General features: G+C 39.4%; 1 protein-coding gene across 5 annotated transcripts in view; it reads left to right on the forward strand.

Annotated features, from left to right (window-relative positions):
* The window catches only part of atosb (atos homolog b), a 29,936-nt gene extending 16,819 nt beyond the window's left edge, over positions 1 to 13,117 (forward strand). For 4 of the 5 annotated variants that reach the window (XM_086315068.1, XM_086315071.1, XM_086315072.1 and 1 more), the window contains 9 exons: positions 3,370 to 3,548; positions 3,796 to 4,026; positions 4,454 to 5,762; positions 6,963 to 7,021; positions 7,722 to 7,821; positions 9,501 to 9,659; positions 10,413 to 10,481; positions 10,848 to 11,053; positions 11,621 to 13,117. In XM_086315068.1, coding sequence (XP_086171194.1) covers positions 4,608 to 5,762; positions 6,963 to 7,021; positions 7,722 to 7,821; positions 9,501 to 9,659; positions 10,413 to 10,481; positions 10,848 to 11,053; positions 11,621 to 11,774 — 1,902 coding nt within the window. In that variant the 5' untranslated portion in view covers positions 3,370 to 3,548; positions 3,796 to 4,026; positions 4,454 to 4,607 and the 3' untranslated portion in view covers positions 11,775 to 13,117. Of the gene's footprint in view, positions 1 to 852; positions 975 to 3,369; positions 3,549 to 3,795; positions 4,027 to 4,453; positions 5,763 to 6,962; positions 7,022 to 7,721; positions 7,822 to 9,500; positions 9,660 to 10,412; positions 10,482 to 10,847; positions 11,054 to 11,620 lie in introns of those variants that run through there. The other variant, XM_086315073.1, reaches the window with a different exon arrangement.
* The last annotated feature ends 610 nt before the right edge of the window (positions 13,118 to 13,727 follow it).

A 13,727-nucleotide genomic window follows, 5' to 3' on the forward strand; every position in this document is an offset into this window, starting at 1 on the left:
TCATATCTTTTTTTCTTTTCTTTTTTTTTTAGCTTATTTTAAAGATATTAAATTTATTTTATTCTAGTTTTTATTTCATTTTTGCAATATTTATGTTGGAAGATTTTTCTGCATTCAACCATTTTCAAGGAGTGTGTTGTTAGAATTAAAAAATTATATTTGAATATTATTTTTTTTAACATTGTTTTTCCATTTTATATGCTCTGAACCAACTGGCCTCATAACTGCTCGTTAATATGTAGCCATGAACATGCCAGGTTGCCCCTGACACTTGGGGGTGGGGCTCTATTTATACCATCCTCAAGGTCTTTGGTTTGGGTTGGCCTCTCTCGGTTCCCCTCATCCTTTATCTCTTTGCTTTCTCTGACCGCTGGTTGCTGTCAGGTGTTTTTAAGTCTTTTATCTTTCATCTTGGCCTTTTTAATCTCTTTTGTCTGTTTCTGAATGCAGATAGATTTATAGGCAGTGCTGCAGAGGTTATGTTGTTTGCAACTGGCTCACCAGTGATAGGCAACATCTTTATTACTTTTAGCAATGCATTCTTAGTGAAATGTAAGAAATTCTTTAAAAAACAAAGTTTTAATTAAAAAAAAAATCTAACAATTCTTGTGTGGTGATAAAAACTCATTTTATTTGCTTATATTTTGGATAAGAGTTAATTTGGACATTTTATAATAAATTGCATATACTTTACGTGGGCTTTTACAGTCACTATAAGTACAGATTTTTGCAATCCGAACTGTGTGAGAAGCACACAGTTCAGATTGCATAGGTCATATGAATTTGAAGCAGATCAGATTTAACCTGTAGATGTGAATATGGTTTTCATAGGTTCTCTGACCTGAACTGCCACCATATCCAGAAACCTGAGACATTTTTGGGGTGAAGCCAGACCTTTCCCTCCCGTTGGTTACTGGATTAAGCCTGAGAAGGGCTGGGCAGCATCTGCCAGACTCCTGCTCCTTCAAAATAAGGTCAAAAATCAAGTGGGATCCTGCATAGAGCCAACTGGGCTATGCAGTAGGCTATGACTATAAATACTGTTGCTGACTCTTCTCTCATCCCCCCTGATTGCTGTGTGTGTATTTGTGTGTCTGTGGGTATAGTTATGTGTGATATAATTACTCGCAGTGAACTTTTATGATGTCTCTTTATCTGACTTGGTAAAAACACCAGGTCTGGTTTGGCACTCCCTACTCAAATATCAACAAAAAATTGAATGACCTTGGCTAGCAGGATTTATATTGGAAATGTCCTGTCATGTCCTCTTGCTCATATTTTCCTGTTTATAGTAAAGAAATCTCACACCAGTATGGGTAGTTTGGCTTGTAAAGAATCAGACTGATCTACTTTGTTATGTGTACATCTGTGTTTACAAACACTTTCCGCTTATGTCGTTTCTTACTGACATGCTTATTAGCAGCATATTGGCTGTTTATTAATCATCTGTTACATTTTTTGTTTTAACATTTTTAGTGCCATTAAGAGGGAGTTATTATTCTTGTGGTGGTGTCACCTAGATTTGTGTTTTATGCTTCGTTTTTGAACTTAGGCAACATTACAGCTTTTACATAAGCGGCCAATAAAGTTACAACCATTCATACTTGTGTATAGTGTGCCAGCATTGTTCTGCACGGTCACTACCAAAACACTAGTTGGCGATATAATTTCTGTCTTTGAGCTGATCCATTTTTTTCCGATTGATTTAAATGATGTCGGCAGAAGTAAGTTATAGTGTAGGGTTTCAGTAGGGTTTGCAGTTATGATGTGCCTTTGGCATAGATTTAACACACAATAAATTCCACTTAAGATCCATAGTGGGCAAATTATATTAAGACTGTGATTTATGTGGAGCAGTTTTCGTAATAAAAGAAAATAACTAGGAAGTAACCGGGGAATACTCTTGATGGTCTTATAGTTGAGCTAATACATATACAGGCTGAAAAGCAACTACATTAGAATGTTTACTTAGTGTCACCAGATGTTTTGATGTAAAAATAAGATAAGCACTCCTCTTTATATGAAGCTTGTGCATCCTGGGGTTTATTTTTTTTTTCAAAATAAAGTAATCCATTCTAACTGCAAAGGTTTCACTCCTGACCATGTGATTTGTTGTATGAAGTCATGTATGCCATTAGATTAGATGTTTTGTATATATATATATATATAAACATCTTGTAATGTAACACAGCATGAAGGTTTAGTGAATGTAAAATTTGTTTTTTAGAGCAATAAGAAATATAATACAGTACATGCTCATAAATGTTATTGTTCAGTAATTCAAACACCTGCTGAAGGTCAAGAAGAGTGCAGCCAGTCATATCATTAGATAGTATAGCCTTTGGGGGGATTTTATTCAGCATCCAGTTCCAGCATTGGAAACATTACACCCGTATTTCCCTGTACTGGAAAATATGCATGAATACTCCAGTTCTTTTTTTGTTGCTTGATCTTTAGGATTGTGTCATCACTTCTTTTCACGTTACAGATTTCTGCCTGCGTCACCGCAGTTTCATCATAATGTTTTAAATGCAAAAAAAGCTGAAGTACCTGGTTTCTGTAATGTAGGTCTCAGTGGGAACCAACTATACTTCTCTTTTTATATGAGTGCCAGGGGAAGAAAGTCAGATTAATGTTCTTCATTTTCAAGCTTTGAATAAAATATCCAAGCATTTAATTGAACTATTTTTGATAGCTTGATACAACATAGGCCTGTGTCACAGTGGCCTGAAATTTTTAGTTGGCTGGAGAGATTTAATGGAACACTGCTATTTTGTAATGTTTCCCAATTTTTTTTTAGATATATATATATATATATTTTTTTTTTTTGACGAGCATCTTTAGTCCCCCCCGCCACCCCCTACACCCTTGCACCCCCTTACCCCCCCCTGCACCCCCTACCATCCACCCTGTCTCCTTCACTCTCTCTAGCTCAGTGTGTCTTTTTCCCTCTTTGTGGCCAAGCACAAAGGAGTCGTTATCCTTGGACTACTGGTTGCCACGGTGACGGCTCACTGTGCCCCCGCTCCCCCACATTCCCAAATTGTAGTCCAAGTAGGTTTGGAAAGAGCTTCCCCTGGCCTAGCATGATTTAGTGTCAAGTTAGCTCTCCGAATGACTCCTCCTCATTTCATCCTCAAATGGGATATTTTTTTTATACAGATAAGAGAGTGATTAGACAATTTTTAATCTGTTGACTTTTTGGTAACATAAAATTAATAGTAAAATATATTAAATGGCCTGCTTTTTAATTGCTTTATGCTTAAATATCGACATTCTAACTTACCCGCTTCTCACTCTAACTCACTCGCTCTCTCTCCTTCTCGCTCCTAAATCTGTAATTTAATTTGGTGTCCTGCCTCTTCACAGATACTGGGTGGAATGACCCTGTCATGATGCCTCAGCCATGCCACATCTCACGCCTAGGTGACCAAGGAGGGTGTGTCTGGCTTTCAGCCAATCACAGAGGGAAGCCCATTAGAATTAGTAACAACTTTGAGATATTTCTCCTCAAGAGCCTGCTACATCACTGACACTCTCCACCACTGGTAAATTTCAACCTTTGCTGCTCAAATCCAAATCTTATGTCTTTTGCATACAAAGAAGCATTAAGTGGTCCATTGTATATTTACTAACATGGTTTCCCAAGCTAGGCTGTAGTACTGAAAAGGAAAAAAAGCCTTTTTATCCTCATAAATTTGAATCAGCAACTTTGACTATTAAATATATATACCTGTAATGGTGCTGATTTCTTCTGTCACTGACAAGAACACTGACCTTTGTATTTTCTCTCAGGTCTTGGCTCCTGTGCCTACCTCCTTCACTCCGGTTTGTTCTTGACTCCTTGGTGTTTCCTGTTCACATGTTCTGGGATACTGGCTTCATTTTTTTGAGAGCTGCCATGGAGTTAGATGGGTTCCTTTAGTATGCTGTTAGATACAGCTTTCCGATGTTGTGCCAGATACAGCTTGTCCACACAGGGAGAATTGGACAAGGACGGGCACAGAGATGAGCTGTTGTTCTCAGGTACTGGCTTGAATATAAGTCCTCTGGCTTGGTGGCAGGGCAGCCAACCTTAGCTGACTAAAACTAAGATAGTAATCACATTCTTTTAAAAGATTTTAAGCCATTGTGTCTGAACTATTTGAGGCATGCCTTTTCTATGTAGCCAGGATGGGATTTTTAGCATCCCTGCTTAACTGTTTTTCTTTTAAAACTTGAGTCTTTTAATAATTTCTTTTTAAAAATGAGTTTTATTGCAAGTTTTAAGTCGTGTGTGTGTGTGTGTGTGTGTGTGTGTGTGTGTGTGTGTGTGTGTGTGTGTGTCAATCACAAAAAGTTGGTTAAACTTACTTTTTAAATGTCAAAGAGCCTAACTTACAAATATTACAAAATAATCTCTGCTTTATTAAACGTTTTCCTGAATTGTAAAATTGTCTGTTGTTTCTCTCAGGAGCTTTGTGGCCAAGTGTCCTGTGTTTGACATCACTGCAAGAAGTGTAGGACTTACCCCTCCTGTGGATCATCTTGCTCTTGCACTTGTGAGGATCTACTTGACCTTGTTGCACAAAACTTAGTTTAGACTCTTATCCTTCAGCCGTCAAAAGATGCGGCACATTCACGTTGAGTTAGCCCACAAAAAGGCTCCACTAGAACTTCCGGCACAGGAGGGGGACCTGCCTCCCTCTTCACAGGGCTTAGACCCTGGTGTCAGACCAGGGGCACCCAGGCACCTTGACCAGGAGGAGTTGAGACTCCAAAAGGTCTACCAGCTCTCTATTTTCTCTCAGTTGGGAGGATTTACCACCGCCACAGAATCCCACACTGATGCCCAGCAGAGGCCTATTCGATCAGGTGTGAAAAGGGGGTTAGAGGAGCCTCAGTTAACTCATAAGCGCCCCCACCTGGGGGACTCTCCAGACAGGGAGGGGCTTGAAGGAGGGATGCTGTGTGGGCCAGTCACAGCTCAAGGTGCAGGAATGGGGTTAGCTGGTGGGCCTAGTGGATCTGGTTCTCTGTACTCTTGCATGCAGATGGAGCACAAAGACCCAGAGGAAGGATTGTTACCCAGGTCTCCACCCCTTTCCCCTACCCACAATCCTTCCCGACGCCCAGCTCAGTACAATCAAGATAGGCCATTTCCTGACGTATTTGCTCCACTCTCACCTAAATCAGCCCCAATGTGTGACCAGGGTCATTCCCTTGGAAGCTCAACTAGGACAGAGATACCTAATGGGAGCCGCACACCGACCCACTCACTAGGTAGCCCTGGAAATGACAGCTGTAGTAATGGGTCATCTGGAGGCCAGCCCAGCCCCCACATGTATGAAATGTCCACATATGAAACTCCTAACCCAGCCAGCCCAACCAGTCCCCCAGGTCCTTTTTCCCCACCACACCATACAGAGATGCAGGAACCAGGGGAGGCAACAGAATGGGAAGTTGGACTTGAATCCTCCCCACCTGAGCGAAGTGCCACCCAGGCTGCCACCTCCTCTAACGGCCTGGCTTCCTGTGAGAAAACTCCTAGCACTAATGGCCACCGTCTCTTTTCTGGAGGCCACTGGCCTGCCAAAAAGAGGTTGCTGTCTCCAAGTGATACAGGGGAGTCGTGTTCAGAAGATGAGGGACCCTCCACATCTAAGAGAAGCAGGCTGTCATTGCTCGCTCCAGGACTGGGGCCCGCTTCATGTCGTAGCACTGATGCTAAAGCTGCCCCTTACTGGAACCACCTGCTGCCCTCTGTTTGGGACCGGCCTAAGGTTAGCACACATCATCTTTATCATATGTCTCGTGGTCATTTTAATGCAGCACACATTAATGAACAGCAGTGGCACATTTCCATGATACCGTCATCGTTTTAAACCAGAACCCTGTAGAACTTGTATGCAGAGCCATCAGAGATTTTGAATTGTGATTAATGAAATGCATTTGAATAAGTATAGGTAAGATATCGGATATTCCTGACAGTCCTGTATAAGGGCTTGAGGTATTAAAAACACAAAAGCTGAGAGAACAACTAAAGGTAAAAAGAATGAGGTGATGGCTGGCTCATTATCATGCCACGCTGGAACAGGGAGAGCAGCTCCAGAATAAAGCCCATTCAGGGAGGGCCCATTGTTCCCCCACATGAGTATGCTGTGTCTCTCATGCTCATATGTATTGATACATCCTGCTTAAAAATGGTTCTGGAATTGAATTTTTTAACACTGGGAGGCCAGAAAGTGCTTTGAGTTTGTGGTATGGCGAGTATGCTAATGGTTGCAATAGGGTTCACTAGTTTCACTGGTTTCATGCAGTAGTGGGATCATTGTGACTGCAAGTGATTAGTGTGTTTGTGTAGCAGGGAGAAACAGATAGACTTAAGAAAACACAAAACAGGAAAGGGAATCAGTGACAGATGAGGCAGAGTTAAAGAAAAGCAGCTAGGATAGACTGTCACAGGCAATATTTCAGTAAACAAAGGCTGGAAATAAGATATTTTAGGTCATACGGAACGGTGGGACAAGATAATTTTCAAAATGCCGTCTTTGGATTTAACCAAATGTGAGTACGAGCTGACAAGCTGACAAAGAACTTCTAGCTCTGAAGGGAGCAACTATAACCAAGGATTAGCTAGTAACGATAAGTTAATGATGAGTGAGAGATTTTCTGTGAGAAAATGGCTAGCAGGCAGCATGGGTTTGGCCAGTGGCGAGTCACCTGAGAATAGGGTGGCCTTTATGGTCATCGGAAGCCTGGAAATGGGGAATGTATGCATGCGTGACACAACAACCACTAGTCAGTGCACAGTAAGTAGGACACCTGAAATATGTAATTACACTTAACAATTTAGCTCACAGCACCATAGAAAAACAAGCACTCCTTTATGATTATGAGTAGCTTAATGATAAGTCAGGATGTTAACAGAGGGGAAAAAAACAAATCATACTCTTTCCTCTATTTGTCTTCACTTTTTTTAGACCTCCACAGACTGCACAAGATCAGGAAGACGACTAAAGAATGGACTGCGGTTAAAAAGGTGAGTAATCCACTCCATTTGTAGTCAAATATTAATATTAAAGAGACAGCATATACTAAAAATGAATTTGGGCTGTGTTCAGACTGAACGTGAAATAAAATATTTTTGTAAATCCACAAATGTTTGTGCGTAAGAGTCCTGCAGTTTGGCTCACTTTGCTCCAAGGCCTCTCCTCACCGTCCCAAAGTAGAATCATACAGCTGCAGTTGCCCAAAAACTGTAATAAGGTTTAGGCCCATTTCTGATTGCCAGGAGAATCCACAGTCTATGGCTAAAACTGAGCAGAAAGTCTTTCACAGTATTTGGAACTTGCACTGATGGATATTTCCCTCTATTCAAAATGTCTGATGCAAATTTGTGTCAGTCGGCATCTCTGAATAGACTTTGTAAATGCACAGCGCTATTCACATTTGGTCTGAAGACTCTATTAACTGTTTTCACCCACCTACACACATGCGCACACTTATCTATAAAAACTCTCAGCCAATGTCATACTGACTTCACCAAAATCAACATTGGGAAAGGAAGTGGGAGTTAGAGCAGGTCTTCTGTTGTTTTTTAAATTAAAGGGTTTGTGCCTGTACTCGAATATTCAGGCACACTCAGAGGCATGTGACATATTGGTTAAGACTAAATTAGTGTAATCTTAACCACTAACCACCGGTCTCTTTTGTGTGTGTGTGTTTATGGTCATATTCAGTCGGCAGCTGCGCAGCAGCAGTCACACAGACACCGGCCGTTCCACACGTTCCAGTGGGCCTACATCGTCCATCAGCAGATCCCTGCTCGGCAACTTTGAGGTGCGAATTCTATTTTATTACTTGCAGCAAAAGCAAAACATTAACAAGGACCAGTTATGATTGTTATAATAGGTCCCCATTATCTTATCTTCATGCATCCTGTCAGCTCATTCTCTATCTGACAGCAACAGTTTTAGCTCTTCTCACTTAGAAAGTGTCCTCCATTTAAACCATTTATTCTTACTGCTTACCTTTCACAAACAGAAGACTTGAGCTTCTTATGGGAGGAGGCTGCTGTGCCTAAGATGACCATATTAAAGATATTTGCACTTATTGACATACTACACAGCCAAGAGTAGAAAACTTTTTTCTGAAAATGAGCATAAAGAACACTCAGAACATTTGTCTTAAAGGAATTCCTTGAGCGTACACTTTAGCCATGTTTATTATCCACCAGTGTAGTAGTATGTATGACAAAAACCAAGCTGAAACATATTAGGTCTCCTTTAACTAGTAATGTAATGTAATGTGTCCCACATGGAGATGGGGATAATCTTGGTTCTTCTTTGGCAGCATACACTTGGAGAAACCTTTAAGGTACATTTTTGCATTGTAATGTAATTCAGTACAAATTGTAACCTGTAATTCCAACTCCAAGCCATTTGGAAAAACAAAATAAGAATTTTAGTGATTTTTTTTTTTTTCTTCTCCCCATTCATCTACACAACTTGGGGGAAAGTGTTTGTACCACAGGGTTTTTTTTTTGGTTTTGTTTTTTAAAAAACACGTGTAGTTTTAAGGAGCATTTTGGAGGACAAGTCCACATGCTGTAGCCTCTGCAGGGCATGGCCATTTTAAAAGTGTGGCTCTCTGCCAAAACAGTTTTTCCTGAATCCCCCTTAGACTGGAGCCAAGTTTCTCAGCCTTGACAGGCTAAAGCTTTCAAAAATGCAAAATCCACATAATATAAACCCGACAACCTGCAGTCACAGCCCGAAGGTCATGTTTGACAACTTTGGTGGAAGGAAAATGTGATCTTTAAAAAAAATACATATAATAATTTGTTCTTTAATTAAATCCAACATGAGCTGGAATTAATAATAAACCAGAAGAAAGTAGTTTTACCACGACTGCAATGACAGATTTATTTTAATTATGCTCTGACAGTGGATTTTTTCGTACTGATGCACCTAATACGGTGATCATTTGCATTTTGTAATCTGTATAGGGTTCTGTTTAGACAGTTGTGATTTATTATTGACACTTTTTTTTTTTTTTTAACTGTTTGATTGTCTGCATGTAAGAGGACTTGGCCAATTAGGCAGTTGAAACAAGGATAGAAGCTGGTTTACGATGACAGGTGTTCTCATGAGAGCACTGTCAAGATGTTACTTTTGTTTTTCACTACAGCCTCTACATTTAATTGTCAATGATGAGAAATGGATTCTCAATCTTAAGTTTCATTTGTTAATTAAACAGACAAATAAATAAATAAATATTGCTATTTCACAGTTTTATGCTCACAGTGTTGCTGGTAAACAGATGCATATTTTAACACTGTCCAACTGAGCTTTGGTTTCAATTAAAATAAACAAAAGAAATGTGGATCTTTATGGATTTCACAGTCATGGGTTTATCTGATTCACCACCCAGTTTGACTCGTGAGTCAAATTGACATTTACAGTTTTAATAGACTCTCTAAGTCTACAACCCATTTCACCTTCTGTTGTGCTTCCCAGGAGTCCATACTGAAGGGGCGATTCTCCCCCTCAGGCCGAATTGAAGGCTTCACAGCAGAGATCGGTGCCAGCGGCTCCTACTGCCCACAGCACGTCACCCTGCCTGTGCAGGTTACATACTATGACATCTCGGAGCACAGCGCACCCTCACCCTTCCTGGTCAGTGTGTTTGTGTGTGTGTTGTGCTATGTTTTTATGTTGTTGTGTATATCCTTAGTCAGGAAAGAAAAAAAGATAAACGAAATGTTTGCTGTGGTTTGTTGGTTGGGGAAAAAAAAATAAACCCAATTTAGAGATCAGAACTACCAAAACAATGCACGTGTCTGATTGATGTTGATTTGCCTCTTCACAAGCAGATGTGGAAAATGTCTTTCTGTGCATATGCTACGATGCTGTTCTTCAGTTCATTGGGAAATAATGTACATTTATTGCATATGCCAAGAAAGCATTTTAGCAGTGTTATGAGGAAGCCCTGATGTGCTTTAATCCTGCTGGAAAAATGGAAAAGCAGCTGTTTCACTTTTAGATTAATTCCTCATTTCTACTTTGATCTGCGGTGTATAGTGAAGGTCAGGCCTCCTTTGATTCACTTCTTTGAACTCTTAATTTGACTTTCCATGCAGCTGCCTTTACAACTGCACTCTGCTGCAGTAGTTTTAGAGTTCATCAACTTCATTTCTGAATTTCCTTTTTTTTGGTTTTACATGTGTTATCAATACAGATATGCAGATTTCATCTGTGTTTTGGAACAGAAATGGAAAACTACTGCTGTCATACTGCTGCGCTGCCACCTACATTTTATTTCATGGCGCATAGTCTTCGTGTAGGTTTTAAGTATTAAAATGTTACAGATTATTTCATCATTGCAGTGACTGAGGATATGTATTCTGTGTCTCTTTTTTTTTCTCACAGGGGGTAATATCCCTCGAACCCCTTGGAAAGAAAGGATACAGCATACCCAAAGCAGGGACCATCCAAGTGGTAATTTTATGTCATTCTTAATAAAAAAAAAAAGTGTATATATATATATATATATATATATATATATATATATATATATATATATATATATATATATATATATATATATATATATATATATATATATGTATATATATATATATATATATATATATATATATATATGTATATGTATATATATATATATGTATATGTATATGTATATATATATATATGTATATGTATATGTATATATATATATATATATATATATATATATATATATATGTTTATACTTTTAAGGGTCACATATCTGTAATTATTATAGCTAAGCCATTGAATTTAAATCATGCTGAGCTATCTCATCTATTCCTGTTGTGTCCTCAGACCTTATTTAATCCCAACAAAACTGTGGTGAAGATGTTCCTGGTGACCTACAACTTTAATGACATGCCTGTTAATCATATGACGTTCCTGCGACACCGCATCTTCTTGGTGCCAGTAGAGGAGGGAGCTGAGGGAAAAGGCGAGGCGTCTCCAGGAAGTGGAATGCTAGATAGGAAGAAGATTCTCTGCTACCTTATACATCTCAGGTACAACTAAGGTTTTATGTGTTTTGCTTTGTTTTTTTTACTTTTTATGCCAGAAAAGGCTAAAATGCTCCATTATCACGTGACTTTAAAAGCTTAGTTGAAACGTCTATATACTAAAACATTAATAAAACTTTGTGTTATATAAATTTTTCATTGAATATTTAAAAGTTTTGCAACCTTTTTTGTGCTTTTAGTCATATTCTTGGCTCAAGTGGAATGGTGACCCTGTGAAGCCTCCCAAAGGCTGGCACCTAGAAGTCTAACAGATTTATCTAAACAAAAAAGCACTTAGACTAGAACAGATGTAACTACGTTAATCCTACCATAACAATTAAACAAGGTACGAACTTTCCCATGCTCCCAGTGTGGAATGCACACCAGGCCTCTGTAGCCTGTTAAAGATCACACAACTTATCACTACACAATGGATTATACACTTCTAAGCATCTATGGTTAAATATTTCTAAGCATAAATGAGTAAATGTTTCTAAGCATAAATGACAATCAACAATACAACTCTATCATATTTGTTTTGCCAACCTCTGTTTTTGGTCTGATTTTTCTTAGATTCCAGAGCTCCAAATCTGGAAAGATATACTTGCACAACGATATCCGGCTGCTATTCTCCCGCAAATCCATCGAAGTGGACACGGGGATCCCATATGAGCTGAAATCTTTCACCGAGGTGCCAAGAAACCCCAAATACTCCCCCCGTGTGTGATCCCACCTTGACCTTTTGACGTTCCGTAATGCCAACGCAGTCCCTCGTGTGCTTCCTAAAGAGGAGAGGGGAAAGTGACTTCTAGAATATTGGATATAAAATTTTGAAAAGACTCATGAGAAATACCAGAAGCACAGAAGACACATGTGCACATATGTCACAGTGTTGGTATTTGGAAAAGACCTGCTTTTTATGCATTTATTCTCCACTGAGAGCCCACATGCAGATCGAAAATGTCACAGGAACAAGCATGGGTTTCTTTGCACCTTCAGTTGCTGAAAAGATGAAATCTTGGTGTCAGGGTAGTCTAGCATGGATGGTATTAAAAGCAGGACTTTTCCAGGACCTTAATCTGTTTAAAAGAAAAAAGTAAAAAAAAAAATGCACAAACACTGACGCAGACACACAAACACACACCAAAACAGACTGACAAGACTCATGCCCGGGACATGATACAAGCATAACAGCAGAAACACTTCTGGTGGTGACTCTGAGTTCAGTGTTAACATGCATGCCTTGTGACTTAAACACCTGAATTTTCCTCTAGTGCCGTATCACACTGTCCTTCACTCTGCCTGCAGCTCCAACTGCCTCATTGGACCAATAATTGTAACAGCAATTTAAAAAAAGGAAGAAAAAAAAGCCGTAAACAACAGTCCCATCCCCTGATCGTGAGGGTTATTTACCTTCTGAGGAGCAGAGAGGAGATGAACAGAGACACAAACACTAGTGAAAGCAAGGGCTGAAATTGAATCGGCCACTTTGTTTGGATGTCTCATGTACAACACGACATGACAACAACACGGCGACATGATCTGACCAAACTCAGGACATTTGTTGAAGAAAGGAATTCTCTTTTTTTTGTTTTGTTTTTGTCTATCTGTCACGGTACAGACCACTGTGTATACATGCGAGTTTAAAAAAAACAAACAAAAAAAACCAATGAAAAAACTAAAACTTGGGAATCCACTTCATTGTATGTAGCCAGACTGAGGGACACTGTGCTGTTTTCTTTTCTTTTTTTTCTTTTTTTTTTTATTTCCTCCTGTTTAGATACTGTTCTCTGCAGTCAGATGTTGGAGCAGAAATTGGGGGGGGAAGACAAGCTGTAGTTTTGTTTTTTTGTTTTTTTTAATTTATGTTTTCGCAAATGTCTTAATAAGCAATATGCTGCACAAAGTAGAGTGTGTTTTTCAGCCAGACAAGCTTTCTCTCTGGAGGCAGAACAAAGAAAGCAGAGAAATGAGGGTGAGGGAGGGGAGGAATAATGAGGGAGGACGGGTTGTGGGGTATTTAATATGAGAACGGGATAGTCTATGTATATTTAAAATAATAAACTCTGCGACTGGCAAGTAAAGCCCCAGCGTCGTCTCCTTGTTTGAATGGCATTGCGAAGACACTTCGTTTTTATAACATTATGGCTGATGTTCACACTCATACTGACTTTGCCATGTGAAATGGTTAAAGGTCGGGATGTAACTATAGTCTATATCAAAAGTATCTGTGAAGGTTCTCAGTCATCCAGGTCCTCGTAGTCTGAGCTTGGAAAGAAAAGCGTCTGGACTTCTTTAGGTTGCTTGAAGACGTTTCACCTCTCATCCGAGAAGCTTCTTCAGTTCTAGGGTTCAAAGGGACTAAATAAGTCCAGACGCTTTTCTTTCCAAGCTCCTTAGACTATATCAAAAGTAGTTTTCCTCATCAGTCACAATGCAAATGGGATGTTTAAATAAGGGGTTGCACTCATAGATAATACTGTCGGATTTATCACTGCATGTCAGGTGTTCAATATTTACTCTCAACTGGCATTGCAGAAAGTATTCAACTTTCCGGCAGATCCCTCTCTAGGGTTTATGAAGAGCGGTCTGAAAAAGAGCATTTCTCTGAGCAAAAAAAATGTCCGGGAATGCCCGTATACTATATAGTATACGGGGAAACAGCTGAGTAGAGGTTGCA

Source organism: Aulonocara sp. 'chitande type north' Nkhata Bay, linkage group LG12 (genome assembly GCF_057382095.1).
Source record: "Aulonocara sp. 'chitande type north' Nkhata Bay isolate Kocher_YH1m ecotype deep benthic linkage group LG12, A_spYH_male_GT1.1, whole genome shotgun sequence".
In the NCBI taxonomy this organism is placed as follows: domain Eukaryota; kingdom Metazoa; phylum Chordata; class Actinopteri; order Cichliformes; family Cichlidae; genus Aulonocara; species Aulonocara sp. 'chitande type north' Nkhata Bay.